The sequence below is a fragment of the Styela clava genome, chromosome 4 (genome assembly GCF_964204865.1).
Source record: "Styela clava chromosome 4, kaStyClav1.hap1.2, whole genome shotgun sequence".
NCBI lineage: Eukaryota > Metazoa > Chordata > Ascidiacea > Stolidobranchia > Styelidae > Styela > Styela clava.
Window position 1 is genome coordinate 9,450,120 of NC_135253.1, and position 21,916 is coordinate 9,472,035.

Consider the following 21,916-nt stretch of genomic DNA (forward strand, 5'->3'; position numbering starts at 1 on the left):
AAGTCTTGTTTGGGAAGTAGGCCTAGTGCATCCAGTTGCTCTTTTAGATGTCAGTTGTTAACATTAAGACTATTGCCACAGGTTGGAAACTACTCAATTCATAAGACAGCGGTAATTATAGCAATTCTTTAAAACCGATATTGCTAGTCAACTTGCTACTTATCTCTCTTGACTTTCTACCAGTGACAAGAAATAACAACAACACAAATAAAGAGTTCGACGTCACAGTTTTATTCTGAAGTTCTACAGAGCTAAACGTATAAATAAAGCCATTCGCAAAAGGCGGTTATTTTTATGTATAAAATATATATATTTATATATGGTAAAAAATGACAGAGGTCTTGGAATTGGTGAATTCTTTACAAAAAATATATCGGAAAAACTAATAAGTGTAATACAAAAAATTGTTCAAAAAAAATTGCGCAATCCCAATAACCAAAGGGATGGTTCAGGAAATTTTAGATGAATGTGGATAAACCCACTAAACTGTTTCTGATCATAGAAGCCTCGTCGGTTTCAACATCTGAAAAACTAATAGTTTTCAGACTGACCGACTGTACCTGATATCTGATGATCATAAATAATGAAGAGCAAAGGCACAAACCAAGACCCTTGCGTCACACACTTTGTTGACCAGTTAACCAAGAATATTATAACAAACAGTTCAGAATATTCAAAGTGGAATTTACAAAAAAAACGACACTAGTATATCAAACTAATCAGATGCAAACAGATCAGAAGAATTAAATAGGAAAATAATTAGTTCGCAAATTGTTTCAAAGGATTTCTGTAGGTTGTCAACAAGGTATATAAACCAGTTGGCAGTGCTTTTCACAGCATGGAGTCCACATAGTGACAAAGTGGCTCTCAATATATATATCAGATAAGAAAATATAGCCACATTGATGTCAATTCAGATATTATATCTAAGTACCATTAGAATTTGTGCTGCCCAAAGCTTAGATTTTGAGTGAGATGTAACACATCTGTACTTATATTGAATATTCAACATGAATAAATCATTCTGTAAGTTTACATAAAGTGGAACATAGCCTGTGTTTTGTAATATTTTCCAAATCAGTGATAGACGTGTCTGTTTATAGAAGGTAGTTGATAATGTCCATACATACTTTTTGTTGTAACATCAGTAGCCTGCAACAAAAAAACAATTAAATTTACATGTTAGGATGGTATGCTGACTACTGTCTATTACTGACATAAGCAAACTACAGCCGGCAGGCCAAATCCAGCCCGTTGGGTAATTCAATCTGGCCCGCCTAATGCTACCACAGCCCACCCACAACCAAACTAAAACTAAATCCGGCCCGTTGGGTAATTCCATCTGGCCCGCCTGATGCTTTCACACCAAACTAATATCAAATTTTGATGTTTTAGCTGTAAAATAGCTTAAGGAATTTGTTGAGATTACGATCAGATTAGTTTTGGCACAAGACTTATTGTTTTCCACTTTGAATTTTGTTAACACTTCTATTCATAATATGTAACTTTTTATGTAACACTTAAATGGCCAGCCAGTCTAGGTGGGCAAGTTTTTTGGCCCCTGATTCAGAATCTCGCCCACCCTTGGTCTATCAGCAGGCTAATATCTAGATTGCTTCTCTTCTGCCCCTTATATATGTAGCGCATCTGTAAATAAATTTGTTCTTGCATGGAGCTTAATGTTGAAACACATTTAAAATATAACAAATTATAAATATTTACACCACAAGTCTTCTTCAATTCCAGTATAATATTTACCAATGAGCAGACTCAGGCCATTAGAATTCATAAACACAAGACTTACCTTTACCTTATGTTTTGATAAATGTTTGGCACCCAACATGTTTGGTTTAAGTATTCCTGGTAGGAGAGTGGCGCCTTGTTGATGACTGTGGTGGAGTGGAACCTGGATAAAATAATGATTGACATTAGTATATATGATTGGAAACTGTCACAGATAAATAAGGTTAAGATGGGGCAGGTTAGTAAAATAAAATTAGAAGAACCAATTTCAATCTGGTATTTTCAAGGAAAAAAGATCATTAAGATACAAACAATATCAAAAGGAGAAAAGCAAAATGTATGAAATATATCTCCAAAGTTTCAAAAGAATTAGATATATAAGAGTTGCTGCATGATAAAACAGCTTCAACCATAATTCCAATTTTGCAGTTATTTTTCTCTAATGAAATGTTCAGCACAGGCTTCGTAATTTAAAAGGTTTATCACATTTAGCATCAATACTCTAAATATAAAATATACCTTTGCTAGGGTAGTGGATGGAAAAGGTGGTTTCGAAGATGTTGTGGTAAACGCTGATGGACCATGTATAGCAGTACCATTCAATGGTACAATCTGAGGCAGTGCACCTGTTCCACCATGATTTCCAACTCCACCGATCGCTTGATGTCCACGAGCATGATGTTGTTCCAGTCGGCGCTGTCGCCTCTGTAAAATGTTGAATTATAAAGAATTTCAATCAGTGGCAATCAGCCAGCATGGGACACATAATCTTCAAACACATTGTTTATTTAAAATGGTTCTGAATCTGATGAAAGATCTTGTTTCTTTGCGACTAAACTTTGAGTGTGTAACAAACAAATTTTAAATATCTTGTGAATACACACATATATAAATACAACTGTTATAGCTACAGAATAAATTGAACCAATTTAATTCTAGTTTGTATTGCCTCCTTATTTTTCCATCCGTCCCAATAAGTACTCCAATATTATGTGTACCAGGTTAGGGTTAGGCATAATTTTATTCAGATTTTCCTTATTTTACTTCTATTGCGAGTTCGGGGACTGTGTGTGTTAGCCAAGTGAATACACCGCCTGCCCATAGGTTTCAGTCCCTTTACACAACTTGATGAAAAATAGGCGAAAAAAATTAGTTACGTCCATATTGGTACTTCATACACATACTTCTAGAGCGCCAATTAAGCTTTAGACAAAGCAGAGCAAGAGATTCTGCTATTTTACTTACTGGTCTACTGTACTCGAGCACCGCAGGTCCGCATTAGTGTCAAAAATGAATAACATTAATTACTAACCCCAACTAAATGATCCTTGACTTTTTTCTCCAGTTGAGATTTTATTGAACGCTTCTGTAATAGAACTTCAGAACCTTTCTGCTGCAGCGGTTTCAATTTTTTAGTATACTCTGCATTACGGATGACTGGTTTACATACAACATCCTTGTCAACAATTCCTGATGCACAAACTGCTCCTGTAAATTTCTCCTTTTTCCCTTTTCCTTTATCTCTAATAACTGCTGGCTTCAGTATCTTTGAACTAGGAGATTCTGCAAAACTAGTGCTTTTCTGTGGCATCCATAATGGCCTGCTACCTTTTGCAGCTACAATTGGTTTGACGCCGATTGGGCCTTGTAAAAAGTCTAGTAAACTAACTTTTCCTTTTTTTGGTAAGGCTATGTCTTTGCATGATTTATTGGGTTTCATGTTATTTATTCTAATATCTGATGCTAATCCTTCAGCTAATGGTAAATCAAAATTGTCTGATCTCGCTGGCTTCAACTCTTTTTTTGCATTCGCAACAGCTTGCTTTGGTAATTTTTCAAGCTTATGATTTTCAAATCCCAGATGATGTCTATCTATGGACTTTCTTCCTGATAATGACTGAATATATAGCAAAAATATATATTGTATATAGAAGTGTGTGTACAAATATGGAGGTAACCAATTTTATTCGCCTACTTTACATCAAGTTGTGTAAATGGACGGAAACCTATGGGCAAGGGGTATATTCACTTGGCTAACACAGACATTCCCCGAACTCGTAATAGAACTAAAATAAGGAAAATCAAAATAAAATTATGGCCTAACTCTAACCTGGTACACACACTACGGGAGTACTTATTTGGACGAATGGAAAAATAAGCAGGCATAATTTAATCGGAGTAGCTTTCAGCAAAAAATCTCACCCTTTTCTTCTGCATCTGATTTTGCTTCCACAATGGGATATCATTGGTGTTTGCTGCGGCGGCAGGTTTATTTGCTACTTCACTAAATCTTGCCGCTTGTTTGGCTTCATGTGCTCGCTTGTCTGCATCTCTGAAAACAATATTCAAATTTGGTATATTAAAATTATATATATGATCGGAAGAGATCATTATTTTTCAATACAGAGTTGAGCATTACAGAATACTTAAAATTTTGAAAATAAAGTAATTATTTGAGTAAACTTGTGAAAAAGAAGAGAGTAATTAGTTCCCTACCCAAAGAAGAATGAAGTTTTAAGGATTAAAGTAGGTAATAAAAAATAGCTTTGATGTGCATGCACCAGTGTGCAGAAACCAAAGCTGTAAAGTCGCAGCCAAAAGTCATATATTGATGTTTTTTCACAGGTGTTCAGATGGAAGCCAATCTGAATTTTCCAAAGTTTTAAAAGTCAGGTCAAATTAGAAATTTTTTTAATGAATTCACAAACTTTTAAATATTATAAGAATCAGTATTTTAAATGACTTATTCTTCCCCTACTCCATTGCGTTGCGGAAACACTAGTTGAAGCAACTGAATCCAACCTTAAATCCCTGAAGTATGAATGTCGAAGAGCTTGTTTAGCTGTTATTCTTTCATCAGGATCATACGTACACATTTTATATATAAGTTCTATGCTTTGTTGTGATGCATGTGGCAGTAACTTCTCTATTCCTGTTCCTTTCTTTGTAGGAAAATCAAAATTAATTCCACGATTTCGACTGAAAATGTAAGTGGTATGCATTGTAACATCTTTTAATTACAAAAGATGTTCCTTCCCTCTTTCGATTTCACAATTTCAATAATTTTTTTTACAAAGCATGTTTTTTATACAAATTATCAATAATAGTACAAAATAATATTACCAACCATAGTATTATTATCCCAGTCTAAGGTATTCAATATAGAGAAAAAACTCGGTATTGATCTTCTTATTCTATGTACTTACTGTTTCATTTTATTAAGTATAGAGGCATCTGGTGTGCCCAAAACATCATGAATTTTCGCAATTTGGTCGACTTCATTTGCCCCAGGAAACAGTGGATGCAGACTGAATGCAAATAGTTTTCATTTAATTATTTCTGAGGTTTATTTAAAATAGAACGAAAACAGACCGATGCATAACAGGATACGGGATATATACCTCATGACTTCAAAGAATACACATCCTACACTCCACAAGTCCATTCTGTATGTATAGTACCCATCTGTTAATAAGCATTCGGGTGCTCTGTACCATCTTGTACTGATGTACTCTGTATATGGTTGTTTGCTATATACACTTCGACACGAACCAAAATCAGCCAACTTCAATAAATCATCCTGAAATAACCAAAGTACCATTTTCCTACAGTGCATTCAATGGTGAGAAGAAATGAGAAGTATTTCAATTTCGTTTCGTTATGCTTTGAAACATACCTTTACTAAAATATTTTCTGGTTTGACATCTCGGTGAAATATTCCGCATCTGTTATTAAAAATATGATTTTAGATAGTCATTATCATTGGCAGAAATAATAATTGTTCATTCAGATAATAAATGAAAGTTACAAGCAGCAACTAATAAGTCATGATCGTGACGAGACCTATTTTAAATACATAGTAATGTAGCCTACTCATATTATGGTACTCCCATAGTGTGTGTACCAGGTTAGGCCATAATTTGATTCTAGATTTTCCTCATTTTAATTCTATTACGAGTTCGGGGACTGTCTGTGTTCGCCAAGTTAATATAACCCTGCCCATAGGTTTCAGTCCCTTTATACAACTTGACGTAAAGAAGGCAACAAAATTAGTTACCTTCATATTGGTACACACACTTCTGAAGCGCCCATATTATTATACACAAAATATATTGCGCCATGACAAATATTAATAATGAAATTTTTTTTAACTTATATCAGCATGAGCAAAAAATCAGACCTGTGCATGTGATCCAATGATTTCAACAATTGATACATATAACTTTTCACTTTAGATTCTTGTAAATAATGCCTTCTCCCTGTGAACGAGTAAAATTTATACTTTTTTATAATCTAAAAATTATTTAAGAATTTAAAACGACCGATACAACATTTTTTTTGTTGATTCTGGTGTCATGTATCACATCAACAAAGTCTGTTTTTAATATCTACGACAACCATTGTTCTTATTTGAACAATTCATTGTATGTAGATATTCAAAAAACCATTACATCAAAGGCCATAAGAGAATAATTTACTACCCAGTATACCAAACTAAGTTGTTAAAAATGAAATTAATAACCAACAAAGACATTATCAAATCCCCAAATCGTATATAACTACTGGTAATTTAAAAAAAAATTTTGCTTCAGTAAAAATTCAAATTTTTACATGACACTTGAATAATATCAGACAAGTTATATGTAAACTGTTTTTTTTTCATTTACCAAGATATTAACAATATTCAATCAGAAATAACCTTTAAAACAATTTAGCTTCAAACAATATGAAGAGATGATCATTGTAAGAATGTAAAGAAAATCAATGAAAAAGATCATTCTTTAGAATATGATTCGGCATAATATCGTAATTGGGCAATGGTGTCATATGTCTTTTGTGTTACACAATACCAGCTGTGTCTTTGGATGGTATCATAATTAATGAGAAATCCAGATACCCAGAGTAGTAGTACATAGCAAAAACTTCAAAGGTTTAAATTTGTGATTCAACTTTGACAATCAAACTAGGGCGTTTTGTTGGGATTGCCCATTATCAGAGAAATTGTATTATTAATTCCACAGCAAAATGGCAGTTTTGTTTCCTATGTATAAATGCCTCAATTTCACTTTATTACTAATATCAAGGGTCCACTAGTACTTGAAACTGCTATTATTCATCAGTTTTTAGTGTGATACTAAACTATATTATTCTCGTATTTCAAATGCTTATATTCTAAGAGTCATTGATAAAGCACTTGTCGTGAGTCCTTGTCCACATTCACATACAGTCTCAATCTACGAGAGACTTCTTTTCTAAGTGATACTCAAAAACAAAATCCACATCCTAGATAAAATATCCTGTATTTAACAAAGTCATATTTATTTATCTTAATGATTCAAAGACATACTGGATATGCACATTACTGAAAGCCTGATTTATTCACATTCACTCAACAAAGTATAGGCCAGTCATGTATATTTTAGGGTCGTGTGCATCTTCTTATAAAACCTAACAATTAGGGCTGTCCAAAATCGAATATTTTTTTTGAATCAAACAGAGTAATCGAATATTATTGCACAATCCTAAATCTGTCTCTATTGTACAATAAAAACGCCCTTATATATTGTGATAACGTATGTGCAGTTACATTTAAAATATTGCTGATATTTTGCAGAGTTATGAAAGGAGATCACATGCCTCTATGAACCAGTCAAAAAATTAAGAGGTCTCAAAAATTGAGGTTCCGAAAACTATGACATTGCTAACAATTGCAATTCGGTTGAATTATCATGGTTACAGACTTACAGTACTGGCAATAAACAAAAAACATACTTTGCTTTCATGATTATGAAAATAAAAACTTTAAAACGAAATTGCGAATGACTGTAATAAAAGATTTATATATACTTAATTCAACTTTGATTGCAAAAAAATAGAAACACAGTTTGATTCATTTACCTCGAATTAGTTCATAGATGTTCATATCCATTAATTCACATATTAAGGCCACTGTTCCAGTCTTTTTATCACTAAAAAGTTAAAAGGTAATCATAATATTTATTTTGGAAAAAAAAGAGTAAGCTTCAGTGTCTAAATAAAGTTTTAGCTGCAATGATAAATTTGTAAATATATGAAAGATATATTAGACCAGGGTGGTCAAAGGTTATGGGCTCCGTGGGCCACAAAATTATTTAGGCATTGGTCGCGGGCCACAATAGCACCAAGAATAGGTAAACAGTGCAATACAAAACAAGCACTTCCATTGTGTAAGCACATAGTTATCAGGCATTGCCAACCGAGGCTAATCAGTCACAGTGGTGATATAACAGCAATATGTCAAACGATTTTTCTGATTTATTATATGAGAAGAAATTTAAAATACGATATATTGATTACTCTCCGAATGCGGCCTGGGTTTGGACCACCCTGTATTTGACATTTCACACCTTTGCTCAAAAGAAGGCTCTACACAAGCAGCCATAGATATGCTGTTAGATTCTCACATCTTTAAATTTTAATCAACTCTATATGAGGAATAATGAAATCTGTTTCTTTTATATTATATTTGTACATTTCAAACGAATTTACTGGGCAAACTGGATATATAACCATTACTGCAGAAATTTTATTCAAATCATGACTTTGATATGAATGAAAAAACTATACAGAGAAAGAGCACTTCTATAACCAAGTCTTGAAAGATCCCTCTCAAATATCTACTGAAGTGAGAATCTACTGAAACTGATTAATCAAACAAAAATCTTACAAGATGATTTCGTGCAGCTCAATGACATTGGCGTGAGGATTGAGACGTCGCATTGCTTGAATCTCACGCAAGTTGTTCACTTCTTCAACCCTGGATGAGAAAATTTTGATTTAGTGTTTCCAACACTGGCACTGGCAATTTTAGACTTGCACGTTTGGCTGGCAAGACTGTTTAACAGAAATGAATAAGAGTGAAAATGATAAACTAGTTCGGCTACCCAAATGTATGCCTTTCACATTTAGAAATTATTTCTAACACCTTAATTGATCACAGCAAAAAGATCTAGTTTTCTCCACATCACCTACAACTGAGCCTATATCCTGGGCTTTATTTCAAAAGGATTTGAGCTAAATTCGGCATTAATCTTAATAATATATCCAAGATTACAAGCTTTAAAAGTGTCACATCATGGCTACAAAATAGTAACATCACTCCAAATTAAATTATGACCATATTTACCCATTGTAGTGCTGCTTCATTTTTTTGCATGCATAGTATGTTCCATCTTTTATGTGCTGGCATTTTAATACTTCTGAAAACGTTCCTTCACCCTTCTTTCCAAGAATTCGATATTCTATAGAAAAAGTAATCATAAACTAGAAATTTACGATAGAAAATTTAAGAGTACTGATGTCGATATAATGAAATGAAATGAAAAATCCAATGGCTATATTTTAAAGAAACCTAGTAAAAGGTGAAACAGTGAAATCTGTATAACTTTAACTTCTTGTAACTTTTAGGTGATGTTCAACTACATATCATATTCCAACAGAATTAGTCATTTAAAAAACTCGCGGCAAGAAGTATTTTGAAGTGTTGATAAATATTTCTAAATATATTATCAACATAATTCTTTTAACAATTTTAACAATATTACAAGATTAGGGAAACTATTCTTTTCTATCATTGATGGTTTATTTCTTATCACAATATAATACATTAGAAAGTGAATACACAAGCACAAAGCTACCATAATGGCATTCTTTGTCATCAATTATTATTACAAAAATAGTAGTCATTATATTCTATTCTTCAAGTAGTCTTTTGTGTGATAAACTACAATGATAACAAACTCCTCAAAATGAATACAAAGAGAAAATGATTAAGCCAAAGTTCACACAGTTTTAAAATTAAATTTACAATCCACTCCCACGAAATAAAATTAGAAGATGAAAAACACTGCACGCCACAATGTATATATAAAATCACTCAAAACTACAGAGTTAATACCATACTTTTACCATACTAACATAATCTATATCATATTTTGTCAGGCAAGCATATTTATTGCTACTTGTTATGCAAGGAATATTACATCTTTTAGAACTTCCTTCAAGCATGAATTTAGAATATACAGAAAAATTGAATTTGTTTGCATACATAGGAAATAAAATTTTATTTATCATTCTGATATGGAATCAACACCAAGACTAATTTGTCTGTTCAACTCATGGCACGATATTCCTCTGTTCAAGCTATGATGATGAACGACTAGACCACAAAATACCACATCGGAAGAACGACAATATTTTCCTATCATACATCAGTATCACAACGGAATGAACAGTAGTTAACTAACCAAAGGGTCCATGCTCTCCTTTGCTTTTCCTCACACGACATATGGGATCTTAAAAACAGTCTTAAAAATACTGATTAAATGCAATATTTTCATTACTAACCTTCGGGTATTGTATCAAAATCTGTCCTGACTGGAATGAACATTGTTGTTATTGTTTGATAACGCTGCTCTGTTCATCCACAACACATGCTTATTTACATATTTAATACCTCAAAAATGCTCGACTGAATTTATGAGTTGACTCAGAACATGTATTTCATTGACCAATTATCAAGTGGGCAGGTGCAACAAACTATAAAATTTTTACGAGACTGAACAATACGATTCTCTGAGAAAAGCTATTATTCTCTAAATATAAACAAGGCCTGGATAAAATTTATACTGTAGCCACATAGCAAACTTTGTACAAATATTAGTATTTATAAATTTTCTATAGAAGGTGAAAACACTGGTATCTGTGCCTATATAGTTCAATGTAAACAAATACCAATATATTAGTATGCAACAAAAATAAAACAATTCCCAATATCATAAATATTGGTACTATTGTGTTGTTGCCATACCACTCATTTTTTGATTTCTTCATTTCTGTTGATTTTAGATTAAGCTGAATTAGGTTATTGTGCCACTTCATTTTGGATGAAGGTGTGCCAATAACCTAACTTATTCTCGCCCTAAGATAGTGGTGGAATAATGACAGAGAAAGTACCATCCAATTCATACTGAAATGGGCCACTTGGACCTTGCTCATCCTAACCTAACAAACAATGGAATCAAAGAAAACAAATCAAAAATAAGTGATGTGCCCCATCGCAAATAATACTCAAACATTGGCACAAATTAGTTGGTATTAAGGCTAAAATAAGATTACCACTGCATACATTGTTATTAGTTTACTAACAATCGGTTGGAAGTAGATTGCAGCAAACACAACAGTTCCACACACAACAGGACTCACTGTGCATGGTGGAATGAAGACTGCAGGAACCCAAATGTGCATACCGATACCTCCAACATAAACAAGTAACCGATAAATTATCTACAATAATATAATTCTGAATAATACATGAAGATGGAAGCATTGTGATAAAATGTGACATTAAAAATGATAAGGTAGAACAAGTGACTGATGCATACTTCTCTGTTAATGCCAATTATTCAATATTGCAAAAATTTCCCAGCTTAACATAACTGCAGATTCTATAACTGATTGAAACTTTGGGCTTCATATAGGTATTACTGTATTATTGTTACTTGATTCCTATATACTGATATATTCTGGTATCTACTGATCTAACTAGAAATGGAAGACATATGAGTGAAATTAGTTAGCCTACATATTTATCTTTTATGTCAACATCCTCATTCTGATTTCAACATCGATACATGACTATAACTGTTCTTATCAGAATATTGCTCTGGAAAGCAGGAAAGTGGGAAATATTGTTTCAGCATAGCATGGACATTGATGAAATATGTTCAATGATTTAATATACTGCAATATAATACAAGTTTTTTAATTTATACCATTTGATTTCAAATATACCCAATGCAACATTATCTATGCAGAAACAAAGTTTTTGTAATTATTCATTTTCACAAGCACTAGGAATGAACAATGCTAAAAATACACACAGTGCCATTCAACTTCTGCACTTACATCTAATAGATCTAAATTCTGAAATTACATTTCAAATTCTTTCTTCTTGTGATTTTTTACTACTCATGTCAGTACTATAGCCTACTGCTATGGTGAAGTGTGAATTATTATAAAAGTCAGAAATTTCTAGCAGCATTTCTAAGCTGTGAACTAGTGTGTTGTTGTTGGGTAAGTAATTTCACAGTAGTCTACATTTTTATGATATTTTTTGGGTGAAACTTTTCAATTACTGATTGGTGGACAAAAAGTCAAAATAATAAAGAAAAAAAACTTGTATAACTGTACCGCATCCGCTGGTAACCAGTGGTTACCAGCAAACAGGTAAGGTTAGCCAGCGAATGTTAGAAAGCGGTTCAGGCTACAGTCTCCGTCTCACCAACAACTTGCGAGTGAATAATCAACTCTAAAATCATTACAGGGAGGTTAACCGGCACCTGGTCCTAAGAAAACAACTTTGGAAACGACATAACTAAGCTAGCATGTCATCGAACGATCGAATCGCAGGCATAGATCAAAGTAAAAATCACAATGTCGCCATCAAGTGAAGAACATCTGACATCACAGTAAAGCGATGACTGCCATCGGTATTAGGAGCAAAAGATTTATATGCCTCAGTGTTCCACCTGATTTATCCAAGTTATCTCGCCCAATCCTCTTTTCGATAAGATAATTTTTTATTTTGAAGACCGACATGGTACTCACAGGGCGGAAACTCAAGAAATACAGAATTTCAAGAACTTGCGACACGGACTGGTAGGATTTTACATATTTATCCCGGGGAAATAGAAGCGATAACACGGCTTAATCATATGTCGAACGTCGAACCAAGCCCTCTCATTCGGTTACCGTACCTGTCCATAGAATTAGTTAGCCAGTTATTTGTTTCAGATGCATGGACTCAGCGCCGGATTAATCATTAAACAATATAAGCACGTGCTTAGGGCACCAAGCAAGGGGGGGCACCACAAAAATTTTAGAGCAGAATTTTATATAGTTTATCGGTGTTTATTAAAATATTACTTTTTATATTTATTTATTACGATTTCACCAGACGACTCAAACTTCAAAATGTTCGCTTATTTTTCGCGAGATGCGCAAAATACAATGGTAATTCTCGGGAATTAACCTTAAAATTACTGAAGACTTTTAATATCTTCTTTAAAAAAAACGCCACACATGCAACATAATAATAGTCTGATTAGAACGGTAAACTCTCTATGTTTATTAAATTTAAAGTAAGTAAACTCGCGATATTTCAATCACTTTTGGGTTTTCTCCGACTTGCGGCCCGCGAGACCTCCTCGAAAGTTTTTGCGGTTCTTCAACCTAGCAACCTTGAACCACCCTGAGGTAGACTACGCAGTGGCGGCGCGTGGTCATTTTGACAACCGGGGCAAGCTACTGCGGGCCAAGTCACCCCCATCTACGGGGACAGGATGAGCGCTGTAAGTTCTCCCATCATTTTATAAGTATAAAAACCATTCCATCGGTAACAACCAATCGCCAAAAGCGACAATTTTTAACGATAAGAAAGTGTCTTTAAAACCGGTCCAAGTCAAGGGATTAATAAATATGGACAAACCTCTTTCAAAAGGAAAGGCAATATTTACCCAGATAAATACAATGACATATTAACAGAGACTTCGGGAAAGCAGACAAAACCCAAAATAAGGTTTAAAACGTTACTATGAAGAAAGGAAAGTTAATGCAAAGATAAGGACATGCGTCGCTCACTCATAGATATATATGCTGCTAGACTTCTACTGCTTGAACATATATGCAACACGCCGCGGTTTCTTGGAAGCAAAATGCTCAATAACGCGCTGATTAAAGTCATGCATCCCAGAAATAACGTCTCTGTGATTGGATAAAACAGCCAAGGAATTTAATCTATCTTGCTTCATTGTGTTTCTGAGATACGTTTTAATACGCTTCAGCGTGCTGAATGTTCGCTCTGCGTCGGCGGAAGAAATAGGCGTCGTCAAAATGATGTCCAGAAATTTTGCAGACGCCGCAAAGGTAGTTACTAGAGTGTTATCTATGAGGAACCCATAGAGCGCGCAAGTTGATGTGAGTTCAAAAAAGTTTGATTGGTGTATATACATCGCAATTCATTTTCCAATTTACCCACGTTTATCATGGGTAAAATTTGGAGACAGTAGCCAACAAATGGATGGGAAATTGACGTGCAAATTTTGAAAAATTTTTGGGGTATTTTATTGTTTCCCGGATACGAGATACAGCATCGCAGAAGTCTGAAATACACGACTGCACAGACGCTCCATCCATTAGCCTTGACTGCAACTATTCAAGCAACCAACGAACGAGAAGGAATGCGTGAATATGTCAACACGTTGTTGTAAGAAACGTCGGCATTGTGTCGTCATAATTTCGGGGCTAGCCCCGATCGGCCCCGATGATTTAGTAAAAGAAACAGAAAACAAACGAGACAAACGCGGCGAGTGGAAGATAAAAGAGAGAATACGATATACAATAAGCAACCGGGGCAAAATCGGCGTCGCCCCGTCGACGTTCGGCGAAGGCTTTGCGAGCGAAAAATGAACCAAGTCGGGAGAATATGGCTAGTGTAGACAGTCTGTGCAACCGATATTGAGGTATTTTTCGAATATTTTTTATTATACCGAAAAAACAACCGGGGCATTGCCCCGGTTGGCCCTATTGACGCGCCGCCACTGGAATATACCTCCTGTCCATAGGTTTAAATCGCTTATACAATTTGATGTTAAGTGGGCGAACAAAATTAGTTAACTCCATATTGGTATATACACACACTTCTGAAGCGCCGTATATTGAGAGAATTATACAGTATCCGAGGAAATAAAATCGAAACCATATTGTGGAAATGATATAGCATCATGGCTGATATAGCCGATGAAGGTCAACGGGGCTGGCCCATTTGTTTACTCTGTATATGAACTGCCATCTGGGCAAAAATATCAATTATGAAGTCAATTAGATGAAATGAAAAGATAAAAAATTAAACGAGAATGTAATGCAGTGAGTTTAAATGCTTTCGCCCGAATACCACAATGACGTAGGTTCTCGGTCAAAATTTAGCGGTTACAAATTCTTTTCTAACGCCGAAAAGAAAAAATATCTAATCTTGGTTCTGTATCTTCGAAAATGTTATATATACTAGGCCTAAGGATATATGGATGTAATTGTTTGAATTCTCCTTAGAACTCTTGTTATGGGATGGAGATGGTTAGGTAGATTTATTCATTTGTTGATTCTCGAGTGGAATGATTTCGAATCGCAAAAAAATGATATTTTAGTTATCGTCGAGCATATTATATTGGTTCATGGTTCAATAAGCTAAAAGGAGTTTAATATAAGGAAACTGTCAATTATAAAATAACATATAGATATATATATGTATATATATTATTTTTTTTGCTTTCATCTCTTCTTCGCGATAGAAACTACCCAGATGCTGGAAGATAAATATCAAAATGATGTCATCACGGTTATGATATTGACTAGTAGGCATTCATTTGTTCTTGTAATGTATGATAGCAACAGTTTAGTGATGACGTCATCAGTTTTATGGCGATAAGCCACGATTTATTTTAATTTATAACATATCTTCGCTCTTATAAAAGCTGGCTAGCAACCAGCGATACAAACAAATACTCACTGAATGACATACCGTGGTCGGGATACATTCAAGGGCGTTCCCCGAACTTATTCACATCACCTCAATATGATGATTTTTTATCGATTCCACACCTTTGCAAACATGGCTGTGTAATCACTGTCTGTGACGCCATGGTTGATGTTTGTATATCCATTATTTTGTCTGGTTACCTGCTCGATCGAATCATTCGGTCTAATTCAGTTATAAATGTCCTCTAAGCAATATGCGAACAATTCGAAACTTAGCCGTAAAGAAGCATTACTACACATTTCTTAATATTCCGCCCCTGATTAATCCAAAATAAAATAAAAAGCGTAAAATAATGAAGGCAGAAAATCCGGAAATATCGCATAACTAAATGTGGACTAGTTGGAACCTATTGAATAACCAACCAATAAACCTTTTATAGAATCTGAAAGCGGTTTTTGATAAAGTATTCATCAAATCATGTAGAAGGGCACAGCTGATAAAGGGTGATGAACTCATGTTACCCGCCTATAACTCAAGATGAGACCTAACAATTTAAGTCCCACAAAAATGTAGGCCTCACACGCACATGCTTCCGGTCTCTCATTCAAAAATTGGATTAGGTGTAATATATGATATTAAGTTTTGAGATTTTCAGAAGCAGGCAAGTTATTTCACGATTTTTCCATTTTTGCAAATAGAATAAAAATTTTAACAAACGATTTCTATTAAAGTTAGAAAAAACAGAGAATGATTATTGTTATTCGAAAAAAAAAACAGTTTTACAAGGACAATGACAAGCAATGTCACATTAAAACGTCTTTTATTGTACTCTAACAATAGATTTTATTTTAACAATGGACTCTACAGATAGAGCCTACGTAACTTCGTAATATAATTAATGTGCTCAAATAGGTTTTTGTTTTATTTAAATCGACGGTAAACCAATTTTTGACCATGAACGTATTTTTAATATCAAATTGATGCGATTTGCACAGTATAAACAACGATGGTAACGTGTCTCCCAACACCGACTCCTAATTACCGACTTTCACATAAACAAAAGATGAGCAGATGGACAAAAACCATCAATAATCAAGCACATTAAATCGAATAAAACTAAAAATGCTAGACCCAACAAAGTAGGTATCATCACATATCTTACGAATGAGATTCAAACCCATTTATATATACAAATAATATCGTGGCTGTCATTTTCTGGCACAATGAATATTTTTAGCCACGTATTTTAACCAAGTTAACTATATACGACCATAAAGCTTACCATGGGCCCTCAAAGTGCTGGCGAAGACGAAGTCGTAACTACTTGGATGGTGTCGGTGTGGAGGAAGTCCTTTTCCATGTGTTAAGAGATCTTTGTATAAAGATCCCATCGGAACTCCTTTGTGGTGTACAGAGTTCTTCAAATTTATACCGTAATGAGTCATTTGCACGAAGTTAATCCTTGTTACCCGAGCATTAAAGTTGCATACTTGAATTGTATATTCCAGCAACTGATTACATTATATTAGTTTAAATCTAAAAATGCGAAAATATACACCCTCATACGTTAACTGGGGCGCATATAAGGCTTTTAACTTATTTCCTACCCTGGCTCAGAGTATGATAAAAAGTCATCCGGACTCGTTACTCCGAGCTTCAGATTTTACAAAACAGACTCTTACGGAGTTCAACGTTGGTGTCAGAAGTTCTAGGGTTATAAGTTCAAGACTAGGAATTGACATTGTCGATTGAAACAAGATAATTGTTGCCGTTTGCAGGAATGTTCCTCCAACCTTTATAATTCTGAGACAATCAAAAATTTTACTATTCAAATACTACGGAGGCTAATTTTCAGAAATAATGACGGAATCGGGTCTGGATTCGATTCTCCGCGGAATCGACTAGAATCGATTCCGATGCATTGGAATCGTTTCTCAGGAGTAAAACTTGGATTGCAAACAATGTGTAACGTTTTGTGGCAAGTCCTTCACATATATCTATGTATATGAATATGCACAGCTTTACTGCTGTGATGAGTTGCTACGGCGTCGCAAACTTCACTATATATATATATATATGTATTTTTCGCTAAAAAGCTTTTACGCTTATTAATTTAAAAAATCTCTGTAAGTTCTTAGGAATTCGTTTTTTTGTGCGATTTTGTCTACTGTGACATATTGAACACCCATACTACTTAGATTTGGCCTTCACGCCGTCCATATATTTGAACATCGCTATCTAACTCTAACTCTAACTCTCTAACATCGTTTTCTCGGTAGGATATGTCGAGAAATCGATATTCGGAATCGAGAATTGGAAATTTAGGAATCGGATAAGAACCGAATACTTGTAAGTAAGCATACTTAGCATCCTTACTGTTTGGTCGAACTTGATCAGTAATAAGGTACGCGTCCTATGGGCTTTCATTGTAGTTAGATGCAGTGGTGGGATTCAGCCAGTTCGCACCGGTTCTATACAACCGTCTCGCGGAAGTTTATAAGATCGGCGAACCGCTTAGGATTACTGGTTACTCTCAATGACTTTTTGTAACAGAACCGGGTGAAAAATATGACTTTTGTGATGGAACCGGCTGACAAAACATTTGAATCCCACCACTGGTTAGATGTATCTATAAATTATATATCAGTCTTATGTCTAATAGTAACTCGCGTTATAGGCATGATGTGTTTGATCATTTTTAAAATTTACACATTTATCAGGTCGTTTTAATTTGATGCAAAGTCAAATCGGAGCAGAAATAACTACAACGATCAAGGAGTATCTTGAAGGTTCAAAATAAAGGTAATTTCACTACTACCCAATAAAAAAACATGATGAGTATCCTGCGGGTACATTTATTGAAAATTAATTATAGGGACAAAATAGTGTGGAGAGTAGCCTACTTTATTTTAGAAGTTCGTTTAACTGGAATTTTGATTAAAAGCATTTTTGAAAGTACTACACTGACACAATTAATCGATATACGCTTCCCGGCTCTCGAAATATATAATGAACGTGGTTCTTTCTTTCTAGTTCGTAAAGTCAAGTGTGCATGCTTCAAACTTCCTCTTGTATAATTATGATTCATTTCCTGTCTTACACTTTCTATTAATACACATTAATAACTGATCATTCGTCTGGCTAGATAATCAAAATTTACTTGACCACATAAACTTGCTAGTTTACTGTGTAGATAATTTATTTTATCTATATAGTTTAGTTTGGTGTCAACATCAGTTGCTGAGTAGATAATGGAGATTCAGTGTGGACAAACTTTCGCGACAAAGTTTGCCTATACAGTATCACGCGCTCTTTCTAATACATAATTTATGCTTCTCAATCCTTTTCAAATCAATTCTGAGCAAAACTGTACATTGTAATCAACATGCTAAACTCTCAGTCTTCATAGTTAAAAATGTTAAATGGAATTACATAAGCATTATCCAAACGATCGCCAGGATTTTTACCGCTATACAAATACTTTTGTTTGTCGTCAAAACAAATAAGAGCAAATAGCTAAAATCATAAATCCTTCATACTGGAGTCCCACCTTTCACAGGTAAACATTTTCGAACTAACAAAATATTCCTTGGCAAACACTGTTAGCTTTTGTTTTATCCGTATAATCGTAATGGCGTCAACGACTCTTAGATATTTACCACAAAAACTGATTTGAAAGGAAATCCAAGAGCAAATATACATTTATTAGGAAGCATACGGAAACCATACTTGAATAAATGAAATACCAGCGAATGACTGCCCGCACAGTTGGATCGCCAATACTAAATGAGATAGCAAAGCGAGTGAAATAATTTAGTATTGTGGCCTCGGCGTAATATGTGTTATGATCTTTGACCGCATAATCGAATTTGACAAAAACTATCAGTGGAACTGTGGTATTTATATTAGTTAAATCTTGAATTTAAAAATTGTGGTGAAACAGGTGCGCGCAGGATTATATACATTCACTATTTTTTTCCGTTAACCTTGACAAAATTAAACGCAAAAGCTTTAACGAGATTACTTGCTCGGCATAAATATCCAACCCTCGAAGTGGTGCGTCGCCTGTTCACAGGGTATTAATTTTTAATGGCAGAATAGCATGAGCATAATATCACATTTCAGGGCATATTCAAACGAAATATTATTCACATAAGTACACACAAAACAGATCGTCAAGTATTTTAGAAGCATAGTCTTAATTGAAACCTAATGTATAAACACAGTGTTTTTTGACTTACTTTAAATTTCCCTTTTCTGTCTCATCCGCAAATTTATCGCTATTTCTTCTGATATTTTTCCATATGTATATATTTAGAAATAGCATAGTATACTCAAGAACATATACGCAATCATCACATCCATTTGGTTGGCTACTATCCTTTTATTCTCGCGTAACAGAATTTCTGATCTGTTTTCTTCGATTCTGTCTATTCTAAATTAGTTTTAGCTCTTAGATTTGGTAACTGCCCACTTTTCTCTGTTTATCCTCGATAAAGATGGGACCCTTATCTGGATCTAGCCTAAAATAGAAGCCTCGCGAAAATTTCCGGTAAAGCTATTATGGTTAGTTCTACCTATAGTATGAGATGATCAGATCTTGTTCACTATTTCATAGTAACCTACAGTGTGTTTGGAATTGCGATATATCCAATTTGTATCTGTATTGATTAATTAGCTCAATCGCGTAATTCGTCTGTTAAATTATTTATGGAAATCGTTGTCTCTGTAAAGCAGGATCTGCAGTGACAATAGCTTCAATATATCACAACTCTTTTAACTTGAGTTTGTATCTAACTACGCCTACAAACTAAATGCGAATTCTCATTTGAAGTACCTAACAGTTGACGCGCAGAACAACAGGGTGAAGATGTCGAGTGGTTTGCGACGTTTCATTTTCTTTTTGCTACGACTATTGATACGAAAATTTTCGGAATATTGTCGTATCGACAAAGTTAACGTTAGCATCAGTGCACTTGGCTCTTATGAATTCCGCTTGTCGCATCTAATACAATCCCTATATTTCGAATCGTGATTTAATTCTGATTCAAGCTTGAACATTTTTATATACTAAAAGTGAATATTGACAGTTACAGCGCCTTTGTTATTGCGTGGCACTATCGAGAAAGCTAAGTGGCAGCTATGGAGACAATACAATAGCGCCGTTATACAAACTAAACCTGAATGTACAATAACCAGCGGTACAGCAACCGAAAGCGTACGCTCATAGATACTATTCATAGGGTTATAAAACACTTAGCTAACGGATACAATGCCCTATTATCACGATGAAATACTTTATGGTATTCACTAGATTTGTGACAGTACGATTCAAATGTTTGATGTAATGATGCAGTGGGATATCCGGGATTTCGTATTGGACAAGAATATCAAAACACAAAGATGTGATAATTAAATTCGTAACCAATCTGTTAATTAAAAAAATTCCACATACATTGTTCGCTTAGTTTTTTAGACTATCTCTAAATCTTCATCTAAATAAACTGATACTCAATCATATGGGTTTTATACAAAAATAAGCGAAAATTGTAATTTATTTCTTAGTTAAAAGGCAAAAACGTAACCTTGTTGGAATGATTTTTCAAAGCTTAAAAAAAATCGATGAAAAAAAACGCGTACGCTAGGTAAATTGTATTGAGCGTCTGCCGTGGCCGTACTGAATTGGAAAACTTCTTCATCTTCAAATACTGTATCTGGTATCCGCGACAATTACTTGTCTCGTCAGTGAACAATTATAACACTATTTTTCAGTTTCAGTTCTTTTGAGTGAGTTTGCGTGACCTTACCTTGGGCAAATATTTATTTTAAAAAAATTGTGCAAATAAGTCAAAGTTCATGAAGTAGATTTATGATTTATTTCAGTGACTCCACCTATACGATTCATCCGAGAAGGTAAAATATATATAAACAATGATTTTAGACTTCATGCCGAGATTAGTTCAAAACAAGAGAGTATTTCTCAAATATATGGACACAAAAATCGCGCATTGGTATAGACCCTTGCAGTCTACTAAGTACTAGTTGAGCCCCAAGTTTGCTGGAAAGATACACGAACAAGCGTGGCCAAATAAACTGTCCCATATTTCATAAAATGTGTTTCAATAAATTAAAATAAATCAGTTAAATTTGAAAAAATAAAAGTGATAGCCTACTAGCGGCTTCACGCAACATTTTACGACTGAATGATCGATTGCTCCATTGGTTGCGAGAAAGTCGCTTCCGCCAAGTTACTGAAGGCGGAATTGATCCGAAGATTCACGTTGCAATTAAATAGCGTCGCAATATGGAAAATCAGCAAAATTTGCCTAAAACAATGGGTACCAGAGAGCCTATACATAAAACAAAAATCTTTATAATTCATTATGATATACCTTCATACATATTAACCTTTGCATTTCCCTATTATTGCAATTTATGATATTTATATATTATTGCAATGATTGATATTTATTTTTAGTAACTAGGTAGTTGTATGATTATAATAATATATAGACACATTAGAAATTTTCTGTTTGGAGTTGATCTATAAATTTGTCATATTGACTGCTGAGCTTAATATGATAATGTCTACTTATATTG

The 21,916-nt window shown here is 34.3% G+C and overlaps 1 protein-coding gene across 7 annotated transcripts; it reads right to left on the reverse strand.

The window, feature by feature from the left end:
- Positions 1-208: 208 nt before the first annotated feature.
- On the reverse strand, positions 209-16,851 carry LOC120326502 (MAPK/MAK/MRK overlapping kinase-like). 7 transcript variants are annotated; one of them, XM_039392814.2, is made up of 14 exons: positions 16,599-16,851; positions 8,909-9,023; positions 8,450-8,539; positions 7,642-7,712; positions 5,924-6,002; positions 5,420-5,468; positions 5,145-5,323; positions 4,950-5,051; positions 4,546-4,722; positions 3,946-4,075; positions 3,056-3,640; positions 2,263-2,448; positions 1,811-1,906; positions 209-1,152 (listed from the first exon to the last, which is right to left on the reverse strand). In XM_039392814.2, exons 1-14 carry the CDS (start codon positions 16,759-16,761, stop codon positions 1,078-1,080), a joined length of 2,097 nt encoding a protein of 698 aa, XP_039248748.2. In that variant the 5' UTR covers positions 16,762-16,851; the 3' UTR covers positions 209-1,077. The 7 variants fall into 7 exon arrangements, with proteins under 7 accessions (XP_039248748.2, XP_039248746.2, XP_039248749.2 ...); XM_039392812.2 differs by having other exon boundaries at positions 1,805-1,906; XM_039392815.2 differs by lacking the exon at positions 16,599-16,851 and adding an exon at positions 10,987-11,258 and having other exon boundaries at positions 1,805-1,906.
- Between the last annotated feature and the right edge of the window lie 5,065 nt (positions 16,852-21,916).

Coding starts and splice junctions, on each gene's coding strand:
- LOC120326502 (XM_039392812.2), bottom strand. CDS start 16,761: ATGACTCATTACGGTATAAATTTGAAGAACTCTGTACACCACAAAGGA. Junction 2,449..3,055: donor TCAAGGATCATTTAGTTGGG/GTTAGTAATTAA, acceptor AACATTTTACAG/AGGCGACAGCGCCGACTGGA. Junction 1,153..1,804: donor TATCAAAACATAAGGTAAAG/GTAAGTCTTGTG, acceptor TTTTTGTTGCAG/GCTACTGATGTTACAACAAA.